We start from the raw sequence: 22759 nt of genomic DNA, 5'->3' as shown, positions 1-22759 counted from the left end.
TTACCTTGTGGGTGTAATTGAGAAAAATTTTAAGTATAAGCCCCTGGCCAGATCATTACATTTACTTTTGGTTTTGAGGGGTTTTGGATTCCCCCCCCCTTCTTAACCATCCTCCCCTGATTGCCAGGCACTTAGGAAGATGGAGGTTAGTTGACTTGAGTGGCTTGGCACTCCCAGAGTACTGTATTCAAAATACCTGGGGTTGTCCTTTAACTCTTTATCATTTTTTTCTCTTTATAAGAAGTTAGGATGATAAATTCTTACACATTTGCAAGCAAAACAGTGTAATGGGGGTTATTCTACAAATATTTTCAATAGAACTTGTTCTCCTTCCTTTCGAAAATAATTCTAAACCCTCTCAATTAAACTCCATTATTTAAACAGCGGGGTACATTGGCAGGAGACAACTACTGTTCGCTAATGAATTCTTGTAATTTGCTACATTATTCTACTTTAATGACAGCACATTTAACTTTTTAATGACTGTACATTTAACTTCTGAACAACTTTAATCAAACCCACTTTTCTGCAGACTCCCTGCTGTGCTAAACTCTTTATTCCCAAACCCTGTACAGTATTCAGAATAAATTTTAAATCAGAAATTGAGAACTGATTTTTCTCTTGGCAGCACAGAGAGACTGGAAAGTGATTGTCAGAAATCATCACTACCCTTTCACCTCCCCCACAGTATTAAAATCTGGATCCATTGTTGTATATTAAAACACCTCTTGTAAAGATGATTGGCTTTTCAATTAGCAGATTGTTATTTTGGAACGTAACAGCAATGAAGTGCCATTGCAAACAATGCAAAACATCTGTGCCAAATCATATAATTTCTTGCAGTAATTGAATTTGAGTTGAAACTTGACAAAGTATGATTCTTGGTTGGCTTCTAAACATGTCTCGTGTAAAGTCAAAAAGTGGAACAAATTATTCATTCGCCTTTTGTGCTGTGGAGATACATCACTTGTTGGGGCCGATAGAAAAAATTAGTTTGCTAATACTCTTGTCTCTTTTTTAATCAGATTACAGTTGGGCAGCAGAAGACTCAGTCTCAGTGTTTCCTCTCTTTAAAGGGAACATGCATCTCCACTCCCTGCTTCCCCGTGGCTTGTGGCGTACTATGTCCAAGATGTGTTATTGGCATTTTGTTTCCTTTGTATAAATTTTACTTTTACTTATCAAAGACCAAATTGTGTACTGATTTACACACGATGCAATGTGGGGAGTTTGCACAGGGTATAAATCAGTGTAGAATTTGGCAATTAGGAATGAGTTTAAGTAAAATTGAGGGTAAACCAGAGGTATTAGAGGAAATAACTTTTCTTTTTAAAAGCAGCAAGTGGCATACCTTGCATCAACTGACAGTCTTAATAAGTTATTCACAATCATTAAAGCCTTGATCTTGCAAGTATATGCTTAACTTTACTCACATGAGCACATGTATTATAGGATTGCGCCTACTTGGAGATAAAGAATAAAAATTTAGAGGAGTGACTTGTTTTACTGCATTGAAAATAAGATTTCATGTTAGATACCTGCAGTTCTGAGCAAGAAGTATTTATCTATAGCTCACAGCCAGTTAATAAAGCAAAAAATCACTACATTCATTTACAACAACTGACATGCACCAGGGAGTATAAAACAATTTAAATGAAGTAGTACATGATTAAAACAATTTTGCCTTTTCAAACCTGATCTGTTGTCCTATTTTTCACATGACAGAAACAATTATATTTTTGTGTGAAAGTTTAATGTGACATAAATATTTTATTAAGTGGTATGATATGACCTGAATATTTAGGAAGTTTTACCTTCTATTTCATGCCAGGATTTACTGGCTACATTCTTTGCAGTTGGCTGATAATCATCTCCCTGGAGTAGATAGCCTTCTTAACATACTGTGTGTATCATGGTGCTGCCCATGAATTCACTTAAGGAATGAAATAATTCGTTCGACCTGGGTGAACTTTTTGAAAAATGAATATTCTACTTAGCTTGCTAATTACCAAGAGGCATGAAGAGGACTACACCAGAGACTACCTCCTGGTTAAGAGCTACACAGGAAAGAGCTTGACAAATCCTATCGCAGCACCTTTAGATGTGCATTTTTTCACTTGACAGTGCCATAGTCAGCCCAGAGGAAGGAAGGAGGTAACAAAAATTTGAAGCAAAAAATCTACCTTCATATCTCCTGTCAACTCTCATTGCCTACAGCTCTTCAGGAAGCCATGGAGGGGATTGATATAATGCTGCAAAATGATAAACTAAATGAATATAGGGAGCTTTCAGGAGCCTCAGATTCCAGAATGACTGATCCCTCAAAGACTCTTGATGCAAGTGTCACAGATCAGGGCAACTGCACCAATATTCCTCCTCTATGGTCCACCAAGGGCACCCACTCTCGGGCTTCCAGCTCCCCAGCTGTCACGTCTCTCTCCCTCCTCACTGGGTTTTTTTCTAGGCTGCCTACACTGAATTCCCCAGCGAATTAGACTGCCTAAGCAGGGCTGCTGTGCCTTTTCCTCAGAGGCTATAAGCAGCACAATTGCCCGTAGGTATAAGTTACTACACAGCTCCTTCTGAGCAAGCACATTTATTCTTAAGGTGAAAGCATTACAGACAAACAATAAAAGAACCTGAATGCATGCTAACAAACTAACCAGAGATCACCCCCAACTCCAACAAGGGCTATGGCAGGTGATCAGTCCTTCAGATCCCACCTGGGGTATTTCTGTGGTTATAAGTTCATAACCACCTTGACTCAGAACAAGCACCCCCATGACTAGGTCAAGTCCTTCCAACCCTTCCGAGGAAGGATTGAGGCCTCTCTTGGACAGAAGGCCTGTCTGTTTTCTGGATCAGAAAGCAGGCCTCAAGTCAGTTTAAACTTAGGCTTTTTATCCAAAAGTCATTTCTTTGTCTGTTGGTTCTCTAGAGAATCCAGTTTGAACCAGTATATGCGAGCCTGTCCAGGTTAGGGGTATCTCTCTGGGGAGGTTACAGCCTGAGTGAATTTGCCTGATCACTTCCCACTGTCCCATCCTTCCCCCATGGAATTACTTAGAATCTCTGGCCCATAATGATACACATATGTAATACAGTAAGATCTTCCAAAGATACAGCAAGTTCTCTGTTCCTGGGGATTTTACCAAATCATACAAATTACCTAAATAGAAAAGGGCTTCCTACAAGACTATTCTCTGAGGCTTCAAGCTCCAGTTAATTCTTGCCACTAAGAGGCCTTTTTTCTTTGCCAAAAAACTAACCCACCCACTCTCTGTTCCTGGGCAAAAGGACGTAGGGAGTTTTTGTTTTGCTTTAATTAAAGAATTGCTTATTTGCTGTACACAGACTGCTTTTTTACTGAATGGAGAAGGTGTTTCAGTACCTATCCAGACAGCAATGCTCCAAAGAGAGTTGAGAACATATTGGCTCTAATTCAGGAGTGGTCAGCCTGAGCCTGAGAAAGAGCCAGAATTTACCAATGTACATTGCCAAAGAGCCACAGTAATATGTATATATATGCACACACATAATTATATAATTTGATAATCATATTTTATATATTTATAATGTATAATTAACAATAATAAAAAACTTACCCTTTTACTTAGTGGGACTTCTGGCAATCCTTGCTTTCAGCAATTCCCTTGAAGTTTTATTTCTGTTTAGTTGTGCTCACAAGCAGCAGTTCTCTTAAGTGGCTGTCTGTCAAAATTGATCGGTGGTTGGATTTCACATGTTTGAGTGTCGAGAAAATAGACTCACAAAGATAGGTCGAGGCAAGCAAACATCAAGATTAATTTTAGGGCTGCACCTCTGATGTTGGGGTATTTATCCTTTGGTACAGATTTCCAGGAAGTAAGGGTCCCCTCTGTCTTCTGAGCAGAATTCAATCTGTCATCTTCCAAAAGTTCTATTATTTCGGTCTGGGATGTTGCTTCATCAGTGACTAAATGGTGCTTCAGACAGTCGGCTTCAGCACTAAAAGGGTCAATCAGAAATCTGAGTTAGGTCTTTTCCGCTGCAAATCTTGGAATCTTTCCTCAAAACTGTCCTTACGATCTTTAATCACGCTCGTATACCTAGTTGTGCTCCATTTTAGGGGTTCTGCTGCATCTTCTTTTGATGTGGCTTGAAGTTGTGACATTGAGGGAAAGTGTGTCAGCTGTCCCTCAAGCATTTGTCTGGGAAACAACTGCAGTTTGTTCATGAACACAAATACGCCTTGCACTAGATCAGACAGCAACCGGAATTTTCCTTGCAAGTCCACGTTTAGTTTATCCAAATGCAGCAGCATGTCTGCAAGAAATGCCAAATCTAGAACCCACACAGGATCTGTAAGCTCGGGCAGTATTCTGTGTTTCTCCTCCATAAACAATTTTACTGGTTCCAGAAGCTCAAAAAAACGGGAAATAACTTTACCTCTCGAGAGCCACCGAACTGCACAGTGAAATGGCAAATCGGCAGGGGAGTCTTCTTCATCCAGTTCTTCAATTAGATTTTGAAATTGTCTGTGATTGAGTGCATTTAAGCAAATGAAATTTACAGCGTGCAAGACAGGTTTCATGACATGATCAGATTTGAGATTTTTAGATACTAGTTGCTTCCGATTGAATAATACAGTGAAATGTCCAAAATTCATGAAAGCTCTCGTCAGACTTACAAAGCCCTACTAATCCATTCGCAGATCCCCACATGGATGGAGCTCTGTCCGTTGCAATGGCAGTGAGCTTGGTAAAGGCAAGTTGTTTTTCACAATTACCAACATCAACGCCTACTTTAGATCTTGTCCACAAGTTCTGTGCCTTAGTAACACGATATCGAGGAATTCTTCCCTTATAACACAGTCGTCAGACACAGTGCGGGCAAATACCAATAATTGAGGTTTATCCTGTGCATCGCATGACTCGACCAAAGTGATATTCAAATACTCCCACTGCTGAAGTTGCGAGTGCAGTTGCGATTCAATGTCACCGTTCAGGTCAGAGATTCTGCGTTCTGTTGTGTGACGTGAAAGCTGCAGACCAGAAGTTTTCTCCCGTAGATTCTTGTTCTCTGGTGACAGGATTGAAATCACATCAGTAAGGCACGTTTTTTTACGAACTCCCCTTCAGAGTAGGGCTTTTTCGCACAGGCTATGTGCCAGGCCACATAATAGGAGGCTAACGTTACTGTTTGCTATCGGTTGGAAAATCTGGTGAAGAACTGGGGTTCTACATCCTTTTGTTTTTTCCAAAGTTTTCAATTTTAAAGTGTGGAGTTCAGAACCTTGTGGGAATTCTTGATCCATATGTGCATGGCTCGAAGAGAAATGACACTGCAAGTTTGAAGATTTGAACTGAGAGATATACGTCTGGCAAAGAAGACACATGGCCTTCCCATTACATTCAACGAAAAAGTACTTATTCTTCCACGCCTGTTGGAAGCCTCGATTTTCATCTGTGTATTTTCTCTTCCATTTGCATTTGCCTTCCATTGTTAGATGGTGTAAGAAAAATATTGATAAAAATTTCCACAGCAGCACAGTGTTTACACTCCCATTTCTGAGTCCAAACTGAGTAATGTGCTCGCCGCGAGACGTGATGTAATGGCTATGGAACCTAGTCACCATGTGCTTGTGCAAGGATTCAAGGAGACACAGGCACCGACTTTCCGGAGTTGAGGCCATCAGTATTGAGGTTGTCAGTGCCAGCATTCTCACTGATGCCTTCTTCTTACCACCAGATGACCGAGTATGGTGCCTGCTTGAGGGGGCACTAGATGACCTCTTTGGTTCCGTTTTTGCCATTATTACCTCCTCTGGGTCCAAACTGATCGTCATGAGTTGCTCCAATATGTGTAGCTCAAAACAAGCATCCCTGGACTTACTGGGTGCTCAACCCCCTGCTCTGCCCCAGGTCCCGCCCCCACTCCTTGGGGGAAGGGATGGAATTTTAAAAATTACCTTTACCTTATTTTATTATATTTTAAATTTTGCAATAAAATATGCCCATATGACTGGAGAAGGTGTGTGATTTTGACATCACAAGAGAAACTAGAGTAATTGAAACAAGAAAGGATTTTTAGTTGGTCTCTGTTTTTATTTGACATAAGTACAAACTCTCTATGGCTCAAGCCCCAAGCTTCCTAGAAGAGAGTATTTGTTTAGATGCACCTTGCTAAAGCACAAGGTATGTGTATAAATCAGTTTAGAACGACTCTCAAAATCAACAGTTGGCTGAATGGACGCTGTAATGAATCTTCCCACCCCTTCAGGGAAAGTCTCTATAAACAGACAGGCTTTTGCAGTACGCCCCAACAGTTGAGCACCTTAAACTATACAATATAACTGATGTTTCCACATTAAAATGCAATTTTAAAAAATCCTACAAGCAAGAAAACTGCCATACATTGTTTGTGTTTCTTTGGATTTATGTCCTTAAAAATGAAACTTTGCAGGCTTTTTAAAATCAGACCAGGCAAAAGAACAGCTGTATGGTGATAAACTTAGCCTAACTAGGAGTAATTTTATTTTACTGTATGTTTGAAAAGCTGAAAGACAAATACGACCAGCACAGCTGCCTAGTCATGGAAGGCTAACTCTGCTTTATATCACAATGAATTGCACCAGGAATTAGCAGTTTAGGATGGTATAATTTTTTAAAAGGTCTCTCCTCCCAAAGTTCTGTCTGTCCCTCCAGCAGTGTCTGAGCTTCGCCCTTAATCTTTGACCTAGTGTCACAGCAAAAACATGCTGAGTAGCAATCTGTTAATCATACCAGATAGCCAGCTTGCTTGTGACTGCACCAGTATCTGCTGTCATGCTCCCAGATGAACACTTTTCCTGAACTTGCTTTTTCCATGTGTATTAATCTATTGCTTGGTAACCCATTGCTGCTTCTTCCTGGTGTACGGGATAACATATGGCAAGGCATATGGTCCCCATGAGACCTCCATATGCTTGGGTATTAATGTAGTGGAGTGTGTGAGGCCGAAGGCCAGGACTTATCTTCACCTTCTCTCTCAGCAATGCCATGTCGAGTTTTGTTCTGCTTATAAGAGGAGAGCTTATAAAAACCTCCTGAATTAAGAAATGGCAGCCATCTTTAAAAATATTACCGTACTTTTATCATTTAAAATGAGTGAACAGAGAGGCCTTTGGTTTATTCTTAAAACTTTACATGCTGGAATTTTCATAAAGCTAAAGGCAGTTAGGAATTCAACTTTCATTGAGATTTAGAGACCGAACTCCCTTAGTCTCCTTTGACAGTTCCAGACTTAGTGCCTCTATGGGAGTAGGAACCAGTGCTTCCATAAAATACAAAAACTTCATTTATTCCCGTTGCAGGGCGTCATGAGGTTATTACATGGGTAGTCGTGAGCTGTCAGCCTCCACCCCCAAACCCCACTTCACCTCCAGCATTTATAATAGTATTAAATATAAAAAATATGTTTTTAATTAATGGGGGGGGGGTTGCAATCAGAGGCTTGTGAAAGGGGTCACCAATAAATAAATTTGAAAACCACTGGTCTGAACTCTACTGTAAGAAGAAATTGAATTTATCCATTTTTCTCCAGGTGGATAAAAATCAATGATTTTTTTAATAAAATAAATTTTTTTTTTATTTAAATTGGATTTTTTTATTTTGTTAATTAAATTATAATAATTTTTCTTTTTAAAAATAAACCTGTTTAAAATAAAATCTGGATTTAATACAAAATATGATAAGGCCTAAATTTATTATAATCTCTTAAAACATTTAAATAAACCATAAATATGCTGAATCCATTGTTGAGTTAAAGGCTGGTTTCCTATATAAAGAAAGCATCGGCGGGAAATGGCTAACTTTTGAGGACTAGATTTATAAATATGGCACAATAGGTCAGCCTAAGTAACTTAGGAGAATGTATCATTTTCAAGAGACAGCTGAGTAGGAAGTTAAGCTCCTGTCACTTTCACTTAGGCATATTTGAAAATTTTCCCAGGCTGACCTGAAGTAATCAGTTTAATTCACTGACAACAGTTAATCCCTCTGTTAACACGTTTTGATAAGAGAAGTTAATGTATCCATAACATTTAACGTAGTTTTGTTGAATAAAAATCTATGCTGTTTTGTGCGTTTAATTAAATTTCAGTTACCATCCTAATGCAACTTGACATCTATCATGAGCAAAAAGTTAACTGTCTAGTAAATAAGCAATATATCATTCACCATTTTCTAACATACTAAAAATTTACAATTTTTACAATTTACAATTAAGAATCTGAAAATGTTAAGCTATGTAATTGCTTACCTAAATGTATATAGTTGCAGTTTACCCTCCTAGGTAGCAAAACGATGTACCAAATCTAGTGAAAAGGCTCTATTTAGATGTAAATCAACATGTTTTAATAGTTATATCAACCAAGGAAAATGCACGTTTATTTAGAAACTAACTAGAGAACAAATGAAACAGATGAAGATCAATGATTTCAAGGCTTTCCACTTGTTGATTTAAATAACTCCATCCTGTTTTTCTTCTTCCTTTTTTAACATACCAGTTTCTTGCCAGACAAAATTAGCCTTTCCATAGCGTTTAGGAATATAGAAATCTAGGATATCCAGTTATTTTTATATTTTCTAAACATTTATTGATTGATTAAAAACTGCTGTGTATGCTGAAGAATTTTTTTTAATGAACATTGTTCTTTCTCTTGGGTGTCTAAACTGAACCTGTGGAAGTCTTGTATGGCTCACAAAATCAGATCTTTGCTTATGTTATTCCACTTCTACATGGTATGAAACCAAATCACATTGTCCCTTCTACATCTCGTTTGATAAGCACAAGGGCTTTGTGTTTTTCTAAAATAAATGATACCATGACTTCTAGGGACAACTAGACTGAGTAAAGAAACTGAACAGAGTTTTCATATGAAGCATAATATATGAGGCAAGGAAGCTTTTATATAGGGCTTAATCCTACAAGATACTAAACACTCTGGCCCCAGCCCAGCAGAGCACTTAAGTACATTCTTAACTTTAAGCAAGTAAGCAGTCTCACTGGTTTCAATGGAACTACAGTATTCACATGTTTAAGCGCTTTGCTGACTTGGGGCCAGTCTGCTCAGCACTTTGCAAGATTGAGCCCATAGTGCATTTGTGGTTTTCTTGGCTTTGCCAACAGCAGTATAATTTTCAGGGTGGAAAGCTGGTATTTGGTTAATGCTGGTGATCACGCAGTCTGCACTTTGAATTCAGGTAGCTACATTCTTTGACATCCCGGTTTCCACTGGAAACAATATCTTTGTAATGTTACTTTTCTGTTTTATCAGTCAGATCCACATCAGTTTGACCATTGCTAATGTCCCCCAAGGACCGGGAGCTTTATCTTTGCTAAACTTTTCTCTTCTCCAAGAAAAACTTAGAAAATGAACTTTTATCATTTGTGCAGTAATTGTTAATTATTCAGTACCAGTGCCTCTGATGGGATACCTTTACTTTTTATTCCATGGGAAATACGGTAACACAGTACGTGCCTTTATTGCTTATTGGTCAAGTTTTCCATCAGGCATCTTTGTGCTTTCCCTCAGACCACACCTTGCAAATGGGAATTGCCCTTTGTAAAAATCTCCCGGGCCACTCCGCTGTCCCCTTTGAAACCCCTGCTTTAAAACTCACCTACAAATGCCTTTTAAATGGTTACGCAGTAGGTGTGCTGGGCCTCTTGTTTATTACATGAGCCAGACTTGTCTCACTGTTACTTTGTGCTTCCCCTGTCTTTTTGCTTTATCCACATGTTGTCTCTTGTTTTGTACTGGGGCAGGAACCATCTTTTCATATATGTGTGTGTATCATACGTAGCATAATAGGGAGCCAGTCTGTGATTGGAACCTCTAGGCACTACGCCAGTGAAAGTATTTATTCATGAATTAATAATAGTTGGCTCTCTCATGGCACTGCCATGAACCCAGACTGAAAGCCAGCATGGGGTACTGCCCTAGGAGCAGCCTACCAGGGAGACTCACTTTCACAGTCACAATTACCTTTTCAGTTTCCCTGCCACTCTGAGGAGAGAGTACTCTACATTAGGACTATACCTAGTGCAAGGTTTGTCTTCTGGCATGCTGGCACAGCTATGCTGCCTAACGCACTGGAGGGGTAGAGAGTGTAGAACCAAGACTCCACCCCTTCCCACACACCTGGGAGAACTAGTGGCTTTGCAGATCCTGCTTCCTCTTCCATACTTGGAGTGGTGGTAGGGGAAACTAGCACAAGGGAATAAGGGGCCACCTTATGACGTGCTTAGGCACTGTGCGGCATGGGCCATGATTTGGCCCCAAAAAAAATTATTTATTTTTTTTAAAAGGAGGAGGAAATTGGCAGAGGTGGGTGTGACAAAACAAAGTTATTAGTCCTTCTCAATTTTTTGCATTATGTGGATACAAATTCTGGATGAGTTAATTTTACTAGAGGTTAGAATAATGAATTTATAGTTTTTTATGATCCAGAAATGTAGTCCACTGCCCCAACACTGTGGAGCTGTTTTTTTTTTTTTTTTTTTTTTTTTTTTTTAAAGAAACTTTACCTCTCAACACATTCCTAAAGGGAAGTTGTAAAACTGCCGAGTTTATACAAAGTTGCCAACTTTTCAGCTTGGCAGTTTCAGTGGGGCATATAAATCTTTCCACAACTAAGGGCTAAATTGAAATCTGGGATTAGCATAGTCCTTGGATTGGCACTTTTGTCTTTTAAAAACCTGTAAGTGAAAATAATTTAAAATAGATCTATATCTATCTTTTGAGATATCTGCTGTTGTGATTGCACTGAAAGGAATGTTTAATTCATTGGTTAAAGTCAGATGCATTAGGCACTCGGTGTGCCATCTCTGATGGTATGCTGCACTTTTCAGAAGGAACCCTGCACAGAAGGAATGTTAGTCATAAAATTTATATTCTCTAAACTTTGGACATTAATCACAAAGCTCTTAATTGTCAGAGTAATTCTAAACCACTGGGCTACATTCTACATTAGGGAACTGAAAATAATAAATAATTACCAATGTTTGTATTCTGGGTGTTGATGTGCCTCTTTAAATTTTAATTTAGGATAGGGTATGACCTCTCAGGAATTGCAATAGAATTTTCATTAAACAAATATAACAAGTACATAGAAAAAATCAATCATCATCGAGGGAGATATTAGTAATTTGTGTTTTTCACACTGTGTGAAATCATCTCTCTACAACTGTTTGTTTCTTTCCAAAGGTGAAGACGTCAAACCTTTTACTCCAGAGAAAGCCAAGGAAATTGTGATGTGTCTACAACAACCTGCAGTGTTTTGTAACATGGTTTTCGATTGGCCAGTACTATATTGGAATGCTAAATATCTTTCTGAGGTGTTGGATGGAAGGACAATACGGTTTAGGATGGGAATGAAGAAAAGGGACGCAGGTAGGATTTTAGATGGCATTAGGTTACATTTAGAAATTCTGTTTAATATCCTCCTTAATCCTCTGCAATGCTTTCATGCCAAATGTTCTTTTCACAGTACATTACATCTAACAAAGACTGTGGGTGAGAGGAATGAAATGGGAGGTTTGTTTTAGCCAGTGATTTTTCTCTCTCACTGGCTCTCTTTTTTTCTTTCTTCCCCTTTTAACATTTGGATCAGTAAGTCTAATGGTTAGAGCTGACTTCTGAGAATCATAAATCCTGGTTTCCTTTCCTGGCTCTGTTACATAATTGCTGTGTGGTCATCCCTAAATCACTTAGATGTTTTAGATGGTAAGTGATGATTTAGATCTTCAGAGGTGCTGAGCATCCCCATAGGAATTGCTGGGCTGTGCATATTTGAAAATCATGCCATTAACCAACCTGTTTGTTTCTTCATCTGTATAATGGAGGTAATCCTCATCTGTTTTACAGGGAGTTTAATTACTGTTTGTTGAAACATTTTGAGATACTCTGATAAAAGATGCTATAGAAGTACAAAGTGTTAATAAAAGCATTTGCCATAGCCACTGTGAGCTTCAAGACAGCATAGAGCATAGAACACAGAACCTCCTGCTCCAAGAATATGACTTGAGTCAATTGTGGCTTTGCCGAAAGCCCCATGTATACCCCGCCTAAATAGCAGACTGAAAAGTAGGTTGTGAGTCAAAGCCACAGCCTGCCTCCTACTTTCTCCCTGCTAAGGGAGTGGCGATATACTTTGCTCCATCCCTATACCTGCTCCAGCGTACACCCCCAGCTCAAAGGTGCAGCTGCACTAGCCATTCTGTTGGGAGGGCAGAACCAAAACTCTACCCCTATGTGGGGAGGAGGGGTGGAATGAAGCAGCCTTTTAGCTGCTACTGTCTGTGGTTACAATCAGGTCCAGACAGGACATAATTAAACAGTTCTGAGTCTATCCAGTAGAGGGCAGTGTCACACACACTAGCTAATTAATTAGGAAGATATAATATTTTTTTTTAAATGAGTCAAAGCAACACCAGGAAGATAAAAGTATGTAATAAGTATAATGAGATACTAACAAGCATGGAATTGACAAAGTATATGTTGGGTTATTGTGGAATACAAGAACTGCCAGATATGTAATACTTAGCATTTTATGTTTTCAAAGCACTTTACAAACAAGAATTAATCTTCACTTCACCCCTTTGACATGTGGACTAGTGGTGAGAGTATTGGACTGATACTCAGAAGACCTGGGTATTAGTCTATTCCTGGCTATGCCACCCACCTGCTGGGTGACCTTCAACAAGTCATTCCCCCCCGTGCCTCAGTTTCCCCATGTGTAAAATGAGAATAATGACACTGACTTCATTTGTAAAGCTCTTTAAGATCTATTGATAAAAAGTGCTATCTAAGCAGCCATTATTATTATCATCGCCATTTCACAGATGGTACCATATTGATACCAATGGAAACTAGCACAATACAGGCAATGGCCGTGAAGCTCTCCACAATGCTCTGTTAATGTACTTCCACCTTAACATGGAGGAAGCACCAATAGGAATGAAAGGGTAATTTAGTCTCAGTGTCTGTCAAATCTTAGGCATCTTTCTTGAGGTTGGCAACTAGAGTTGTGAACACCTGTCAAGAATTGGACTGACACCAACTTACTTGATAAGAGTCCTTGTATAACAACAACTTTCAGTCATCAGGGATTCAAAACAGTTAGAGTCTTCATATTTTAAGATTAAAGTCCTCGTATGTCTTGCCCTTCATTGCTGATCCCTGGAGACAACCGGTCTCTAGGAAATCAGTTTTGTCTCCAGGACCACACTGTTATATGCTAATAGAGGTTGCAAATGTCTTTAAGAAAATGAGTAGAGCCCTCTGGGGTTGGACTGTAGCTAAGTGAGGATCTTGTTCCAACAGAAAGCGTTACACGGTAAGAATTTGTTAGATAAGCCACCTAAGAGTCTAAAATAATGTAATATATTTGTGGTGTTGCTAGAAATAAGTAGGTTGTTTGCTATCTTGTGCATTAACATTGTTTTTCTGAGGGGTGTTCTTGGCCCTTTCTTTCCTATCACTGTTATCCAGATCCAGGATCACTTGTCCAGACAAAAATGAGGTGCTGATGGTACTATAGATTATAGGGAGGAACTGGATGATATAGCAAAGGTTATATTGGCCCCTCTGATTGAGTGTGTTCACCTGCCATTAGTCACCTTAGTTTACAATATAATGGTGGTGTTAGATGATCCTATCAGTAGTTAGCGTAACAACAGCCAGGATGGCTTTTTCCATCCAGGCCTGGCTAGAGGGTTGCAAACATTTATTTCGGATACAGATATTGTCTATGTTCATTGCCTCAAGATTAGACTATTGCTATGTGCTCAACCTGGAGCTACACCTGAAATCCATTCAGAAGCTGTTTCAGACTGAGACAAATCGCTTGTGTAAAGGGGGATTTTGTTGCAAGCCAACAGTATTATCACTCTAAACTGCACTGGCTGCCTATTGGTTTCTGGCAGGAGTTTAAGATGGTGATTTTGATCTATAAAGCCCTAAGTGGCCTGGGACCTGCCTACCTGAGAGACCACCTATATTACCTTCTAACACAGTCAAAGCTATAGTTTGTGGAGGCCCTCAAGCTGAAACTCATTCAGTATAAAGGAGAGGGAGCTGCTGCAAGCACTTGGCTCTGCACTTGCTTTTCCTGTTAGTCTGAAATAGCCAGTTGCCAACTGATCTTTAGTGCATATTCCACAGACCAGATGTGGAGAACAAGTGAGATATCTGTATTGTGTGTATGAATATGATCGGTGCCTCAGCTTACCTGCTGATATTATTCTGTCCGACTACACAAAGTTATATCAAAGGAGGCTGTTAGGAAAGAACAAGCAGGGAATAAAACAATGACAAAGGTTCATCCAGAGAGAATACCAAGAGTGGTCGAGGGATTATTGATCAGGAAATGCCTACCTGCTTGGCTCCAGCCAGATTAATAGCTTTATTTTCTCAAGGCCAGAGTTTAGGATCAAAGGGACATTAAACTGTTAAAGCCCGCTGCCTAGAGCAGTGGTTCTCAAAGCCGGTCCGCCGCTTGTTCAGGGAAAGCCCCTGGCGGGCTGGGCCGGTTTGTTTACCCGCCGCGTCCGCAGGTTCGGCCGATCGCGGCTCCCACTGGCCGCAGTTCGCCACTCCAGGCCAATGGGGGCTGCGGGAAGGGTGGCCAGCACATCCTTCGGCCCGCGCCGCTTCCCGCAGCTAACAAACCGGCCCGGCCCACCAGGGGCTTTCCCTGAACAAGCGGCGGACCCGCTTTGAGAACCACCGGCCTAGAGGAAGGTGGGGGGAGCAAGTAGCAGCAGCTGAAGGTTAGTCTCTGACAGGATATGCCTGCGCTGCAATCAGTAGATGTGGTTGCAGCACGTATAGACATACCAAACTAGCTTTAATCTAGCTAGATGAAAGCTAGTTTGGGTATTACTACATCTGCTGCAACCACACCTCCTGATTGCATTGGAGAGATGCTGAGAGAATGTAGCTGCGCAGTCTCTCTCTCCCACCTCAGAGATGGAGATAGCTGGACTCAGGGGAGCTTAGCAAAACTTGCAAGGAAAGGATAAAGTTTAGGTGAGACAAAATGCGTATAGACTTCCATTGTTTTAACCCTTTTCTCTGCTTGCTACGATACCTTGGGATGAATAAACAATATGAGAAGAAGCTGGTTTTGGGTCCCGTTAATCAACTGTGGGCCATAGACTCCCAGAGAAAAGTTTTCTTGCAGGCGCCAAATAGAGCCGGGCCTGTTGTATTACGCAGATGGGAAACGGCTGGATGTGGTGGTCTGTTCTTTGGATGTTTACATCCCTGGCTATTTTATTGAATTTTGGTATGTGAGTGTGTGTGCGCTTTGTTATACTGCTAAATAGTTATTCTCTGCATGGATTGTTATTTTAAATAATTAAGGTCCCTAGAGATGTGGATGGATGTTTGGTAGGGTGGTAAATCAAAATACATAAAAAGGTGGAGCCATGCATCTTTATTGGAGCCTTCGGGTATTAAATTTCCCCTACTTCTACTAAGAGGCCCTGCATTGCAGACACCATCCTTCTGAATGAAACAGCAGTTGGTATCATACAATCATAGAAATGTGGGGCAGGAAGAGACCACAAGAGGTCATCTAGTCCATCCCTTTGCACTGAGTCAGGATTAAATGTACCTAGACCATCCCTGATAGGTATTTGTCTAACCTGTTCTTAAAACCCTACAGCGACAGGGTTTCTACAACCTCTTTAGGTAATCCTATTTCAGTGCTTAACTATCCTTATAATTAGGAAGTTTTTCCTGATATTTAACCTAAATCTCCCTTGCTGCAAATTACAACAATTACTTCTTGTACACCTCTACCTCGATAGAACGCTACCCAATATAACACGAATTCGGATACAATGCGGTAAAGCAGTGCTCCGGGGGGGGGGGGGGGGGGGGCTGTGCACTCCGGTGGATCAAAGCAAGTTCAATATAACACGGTTTCACCTATAACGCGGTAAAAAAATTTTGCCTCCCAAGGACAGCATTATATCGAGGTAGAGGTGTACTACCCTCAGTGGACATGAAGAACTATTGATCACCAACCTCTGTATCACAACCTTTTATATATTTGAAGACTTATGTCCCTTCTCAGCCTTCTGTCAATGCCAGTGCTTAAGCAGGTAGGTGAGCTGATGTTCTGCACAAAGTACTCCATCTTACTCGCAAGTTTGAGTTCACAACACTAGTGCAGGGAATGAGAGATCAGGGACAGGCATCAAACTCCGATATCGTCAATGCACAGCACTGCTAGCCCAGTTTAGAATTGTTTGGTTTACTCTAAGAATGATCTCATTTTTAAAATTCTTCAATCTTCAGTCACTAAATAGTCAGAAGCCTGTTCATGTTCTTGCTTTCCAATTCTGATCACTGACACTTGCATACAGGCTGCAGTAGACACCTCCATTTTTCTAGATTTCTAAATACTTGTTTTTTGTTGTTTATTATTCATTATCCAGAGTGTGATTGATCCTGAACCAAATCTAAATTAAACCAAGATCCCTGCCCTGAGGAAGTTACAGCCTAGAAACAACAGTCTTCAATAGTCTGCAGGATTTACTGTTCATAGTTGGAATTTTCCAAATAAAGCTTTTTGTGTAATACATGGAAAGTTAGAAATACCCTATTTCTTCACTTTAAAATAGTTGCTTCTATCTTATCTCATAAAACAGGCAGTATCATGAGCACTCTTTGTTCTCATCAAAATAATTCAGATACTGAACTGTCTTCAATAGTTCTGATACCTTTTATATAATTTTTACATCAGCCCATCCTTTAGCGAAATGATGTGCACTGCATTAATGACTGGATATTTGGAGGCAGCATTGGACTGCAACACATAGGATGAATCAGATATAAGATTTTAAGATGGGGGGGTGGTTCTTGGGTCTTCAATGCAATTCTTATGCAGGGAAAAGTGATTTCTGGAGGAAGCCCCTTATATAGCACCAAGCCAAGTTATATATTGCTAAATACTAAGCTTATCTGACATTCTTAGCTAATAAACTTGAAAATAAGCTGCTACCAACACTACTACAGTAGAAAATGACAGGGTGACAGTGCAAGTTTGTAAGGGCTTGTCTTCACTACTGCTGGAGCGCGTCTGGTGAAGACATGCTGTGCCAACGGGACAGCGCTCTCCCGTCAGCTCTATTACTCCACCTCAATGAGAAGTGGAAGCTAGGTTGGTGGGAGAGCATCTCCTACTGACATAGCGGAGTGTAGATGCTGCTTTAAGTCGCACTAACTTACGTTGCTCAGGGGGGTGCCTTTTCACACCCCAGAGCGATACAAGTTACATCAATTTAAGTAGTAGTATAGACAAACCCTAAGAGAGCTGATCACCTGCCCAAAGGAAATCAGAACAAATGTATGAGACTGTATGGGAATTGCCATGATAGCAAAATCAGAGCAATGAGGAATTCCCCCAGAGCTCTTACTATTGTGCAAGAATAAAAGGATTCCCTTATTAAGCAGCTGTGTGCAAGTTGTTCAAGGTTAAATTACTGCTGTTTCATTGCCATTCAGGCAGCCTGTAGTAATTTTTTCCATCAGTAATGGTTATAGTACAGTATGTAATTTTTCATTTTACATTCTGGATGAGTATATCTGAAGCTGGCAGGACTAGCTGTAATGGGAAATGAAGGTCTCTGATAAGCCAAAGGTGATGTGCACTATGGTGCAGCAACAGCAATGTAGGCCTTCCCATGCTACTTGACCTTGACCTGAAATAGTGTACCAGAATCTTCCTGGGACAAGAGGGCAATGATAGTAAAACCAGTGTTCATGCTGATTCAGTACCCTCCGTCTTCTGTGCAGTGAAGACTTACATGCTCTGTTCTGTAATGGTGCCAACCTTTATGGTATGGTTAACAGAACTGATGATGCTGGTGACTTAACAGATTCCACACAGTTGTTACAACCCCCGGGTTCTATTTTTCCCCCCATCTTACTTGCTAAGGGTTTTCAGACATGCTCCGCATTGGCCTAACTCTGCTCCTATTGAAGTCAATGATAAAAATCCCCTATTGAGTTCAATGGGAGCAGAGTTAGCCAACTTTGAGTGCTTTGCAAAATCCCACCCAAAGGGACAAATTCACCCATTAGCACAGAGCCCACTCAAAGGCTTTTGTGCCGTGGGACTGCACAGGGCACATGTTTGTAGGCAGAGTAGCTGTGCAAGGGGACCTGTGCAGTGGGGAGGTGACCTCCATGTCTGCTCTGAATACACTTGTGTGAAGGAAAGAGTTCAGGATTGGGCCTCTGACTCCACTGTTACATGAATCCATTGGCTAGGAATCCCAGTGTACAAGGCATGGCGGTACTGTGGACATTATTTCAAACTAAAGGCTGGAATAGCAGCCAGACCATGGCTGCACTGCAGCTTACCCCAGATTTGGGATAGGATAACATCCTCTTCAGCAGCTCCACACACAACAGCTTTTTATTAATACATTCCAAGGCCAGAAGGGACCATTGTGGGCATCTAGTCTGACCTCCTGTATAACACAGGTCATAGAACTTCCCCAAAACAATTCCAACAGCAGATCTTTTGGGAACACATCCAATCATGATTTTAAAATTGTCAGTGATGGGGAATCCACCACAACCCTTGATAAGATTTTCCCAGTGGTTAGTTGCTCTCACTGTTAAAAAATGAAACCTTATTTCCTGTTTAAATTTGTCTAGCTTCAACTTCCAGCCATTGACTCATGTTATCCCTTTCTCTGTTAGATTGAAGAGCCCATTATTAAAGATTTGTTACGCATGCAGCTTATAGAATCTAATCAAGCCACCCCCTTAACCTTCTCTTTCTTAAGTGACATAAATCGTGGCCCTTGAGTCTATCATTATAAGGCATATATTTAATCATTCTCATGGCTCTCCTCTGAACCCTCTCCAATTTATCCACATCCTTCTTGAACTGTGGACCCCACAACTGGACATAGTATTCCAGCAGCGGTCCAGAGCCAAATACAGAGGTATAATAACTTCCCTAACTCTGACTCAAGATTCCCCTGTTTATGCATCCAAGGATTGCTTTAACCCTTTTGGCCACAGCGTCGTGCTAAGAGCTCAAGTTCAGTTGATGATCCCCTACGAATCGCAAATCTTTACTGACTTGGCCATATGGATTGTCTGTAATAATTAGACTTGATCCACCTATTTATTTTGGTTGCTTCTGTTGTGGTATGTTTCCTCTTGCCACTGTTCTCTGCACACACAGATCAACATAATAGGATTTTGTGCAGAGAGATGGGTGTATTTGTGCGATATTTTGAATCAAAATTCAAGCCTTTTGCCAGAAGCCCTGCACATATGGGCTAATGATCCCTTTTCTCTTAGCACAATGAGGACTCCAGGGCATTTATAGCGTAGATCTTTGTGGCTGTACTTTATATCCTGAACAAAGTTTTAAAAATGTTTCCCAAACAGAGTTAGATACAGAGCGTTTTTCATTGAATTTCCAAACAGCCATTCTGTCAGCTTCAGTGAATTCAGCCTTGTGAGCTGATTCCCATTTGTGGAAGTACTTTAAATCCTTTTTTTGTGATATAATACCATAAAATTGTTATACATAAAAATTACCTATCTTGTATACCTATTCCTGAGGAAAGAACGCTTGCTTCAATTGGGGTAATGGTCCTAGTGAATCTTTTATGGCTGGCAGGGGATGCTGCAAGATGCTTTATCCATAAGTGCTGAAAAATAGTGACAGCCTTTCAGATGGATTATTGGCCATGTGTAGGGATCCACTATTTGCTGCTTCTGTAAAATGGTGCTGATTTAGTTATTCCCTTAGATAAGAGGAGAAAAGTTAGAGTCCAGCTCCATAATCAAAGAAGCCTCAATAAAGGTGGTGGTGGGAGGAACGTGAGAGAGAACCTTTAAGGAGAGAGACTAATTAAAGGACAGACTGACTGTCAATTGTGTTAAATTAGTCATGAGCTTGGTGATGTGGTCTATTTTCAGTTGTGTGTTGGGGTGAGGCAACCGAGCTAATTTCACTTTGGATTTTATATTGCATTTAATCCGTGGGCCAAGCTGAGACAAAGTTATTGTTTCGTCTGCTAAACTGCTTCACCCTATCTCTATTTTTATAGTGCTGTGTTCAGTATGCATGTAATGTTGTCTTTTCTTATATTGCTCCAGCTCCTCAATTTGAAACCAAGTGTAGTTATGTGGAAGCTACACTTGAAGAGTTTTTGGCCTGGACTTCTGGACAGCCTACTTGTGTCTCTAGACCATTCAGTTGTTACGATTCCTCCAAATATTGGGCTTACGCTGACTATAAATATATTGCTAGGATATTTGAAGACAAGACAGAAATTTTCAAGGTAAACCGTTAACTTTACCTTCAACTCAGAACTATGCAGGTAAATGTCCTAAAGATGTTGGTTAATTATTGTAAGTGATTTATTATAGTTTTTTAAATCTGTCTAGCCTTTTCACTTCTCTATTCCTTTGACCAATTTTTCAGTTTTATTGGATACCTATTTATTTTGATTTCAGTCTAACAAAAATATCACACCAAAGAGCACCCATCTCAGGCTTGGGGAACTCTTGACATATAAAACACATCAATATAGAAGTTACAAAACAAATTGTCTAAAGCAGCTGTAACTTCTTCCTCCCACCCAACCATACATAATTTTGGGTCTGCTCTAGACACCACTGAAGATAATGGGTGTCTGGCTTTCCACTGACTTTTGTGGGCTTTGGATTAGGCCCTTAAATTGCCATTTATGTGACCTCTACAGCTTAAAACCTCCACTGCTTTCTTTTTTTAAGATGTGAGTATGAGGTTTGATTATTCCACTAATATGATAAGCAATTGGCAAGCGTGATAGTTTCCAAACCTAGGCCCTGATGCTGCAGTTGGATCAATGCAGGAAGACCCTTACACCTGTGTGCAGCTCCATTAACTTCCGTAGAGCTCCACTGGCCCAAAGATCCCATCTGCATAGATCCATTTGCAGCATCAAGACCATAATACAGTTTCACTGCCATTTTGTTGAGCTGTATACTGACTCAGGAGGCACACAGTTCCTCATAAAATAATCCTTGAAGACCAGTGCACAAGTGTTTGCAGGATTATGCCCTTACTATTCGTGAAAGTGCTAAAATACACTGGAGTAGCCCATTCTTGAAAGGATGAGCACGCATCCAAGCCAAAGTTTTGGGACACATTGCAAGTTTTCTCCAGGCCTTCTCTGCCTGCACGCTCTTGTACAGCATGTCAAACACGTTGCCAGTGCTTAATAAATAATACAGTACGAGTTGAACCTCTCTAAATGTTGGGGTGTTTACTCTCTGCAAATGTCAGCATGATTCATGAGGGGAATTCTCTCTGGCTAAACAAGATTGGAAGCTCTAGCACCATTTCAGGCTTGCCCAGACTCTACATGACTGCCTCGAATTTTGGCCCTATATATTACTGTCCCAATGGACCCTTAGTTTATGGCACAAGATTGGGAGAATTACATAAAATAACCACGTGCAGAACATCTACCTAAACTGCTATTTCAGTGGGTCAGTAAGAAATTTTCTTGAAAGAAGCAACTTCCATCCCACCCACACAAGTACATAATTAGGAGTTTAAGAATCTTATCTACTTATCATATGCAGACTGTACTGACATGGGAGTGAAATCCTGCAGTCTGTTACAGACTGGCAGGATTTGCCAAGCACTACTGCACTATTGTGCCACCCAAAAGTATTATTTGTACAGTAGTAATTCTCCCTTGTTCTATGAATTTGATGTTAACACCTTTTTCATTTAGATTTTATTTAGATTTACCTAAGGTGACTTGAAGGAGAAAAGAAGGCTAACTACATTGTTATTTGTAGTGATTAATAGGGCCATTTAGAAGTTGTTTGAAATTTAGATTGCACTGTTTATCATTTACAGTTGTGTGGGTTAAGGTAATGATTCCATTATTCTAATCTCTGAGCAGTATCTAGCATCTTACATTTTTTTTGTTCAGTTGATATTTTATTACAGCATTTGAGATATAAATCAGCAGCAAGATATATGCATGAAGTTTAAATAGAAACGAGTCCTTTTAAAGTGATATACGGATACAGATTAACTTCATTATAAGCAGAAAATGAAATAAATGTAATTCACAAGTAATGTGCCATCTGTTATGGTTGGAACACCTCTTTGAGTGCATTTCTTCTTTCTGTAGCTTTTTTTATTGTAAAAAAGAAGCCCATTGTGCCAAGCTATCAGTAATCCTACCCATTTCTTTTCAGCTCATTGGTTAAAAACTATTTTACCCACAATTGCTTCAAGTATTTACTATGGCTGCAGCATTTTCAAAGAGTTCTTTTAAATCTAATATTGATTGTGCACACAATCTTCCCATTTAAATTGTAACAAAATACAGAAACTATTTAGGTGTGAGATTAAAGGGTAGAGATGTTATTACGCCTAACTTTATCACTGAAATAGTTATATTGGATTTTAAATTTTATGTCTGTGGAAAGCTCTATGAGCAATTTTTCCTTTTTGATTTCTTGCTGATTTTGACAAATGTTTATTAGGCTTTTGTATTTTTTTAATTATATTTTTAAAATCAAGATGTCTCTAATAGTACCTCATTTGTTTTGAAAGATTCCAGAATATGGAGTCATGGCAGTAATAATTATTATCTAGCTATATTGCTTTTCATCTATAGATCTCAAAGCACTTTACAAAGAAAGTATCATTATCCCCATTTTACAGATGGGGAAACTGCA

The 22759-nt window shown here is 39.9% G+C and overlaps 1 protein-coding gene across 2 annotated transcripts in view; it reads left to right on the top strand.

The window, feature by feature from the left end:
- The window catches only part of HSPBAP1 (HSPB1 associated protein 1), a 60733-nt gene that overhangs the window by 11554 nt on the left and 26420 nt on the right, over positions 1–22759 (top strand). For both annotated transcript variants that reach the window (XM_065413479.1, XM_065413478.1), the window contains exons 2-3: positions 11231–11416; positions 20168–20352. In XM_065413479.1, coding sequence (XP_065269551.1) covers positions 11231–11416; positions 20168–20352 — 371 coding nt within the window. The remainder of the gene's footprint in view (positions 1–11230; positions 11417–20167; positions 20353–22759) is intronic.

This window comes from Emys orbicularis, chromosome 11 (genome assembly GCF_028017835.1).
Source record: "Emys orbicularis isolate rEmyOrb1 chromosome 11, rEmyOrb1.hap1, whole genome shotgun sequence".
NCBI lineage: Eukaryota > Metazoa > Chordata > Testudines > Emydidae > Emys > Emys orbicularis.
Note: the sequence above shows the minus strand (reverse complement) of the source record. Positions and strands in the feature narration are given on the sequence as shown.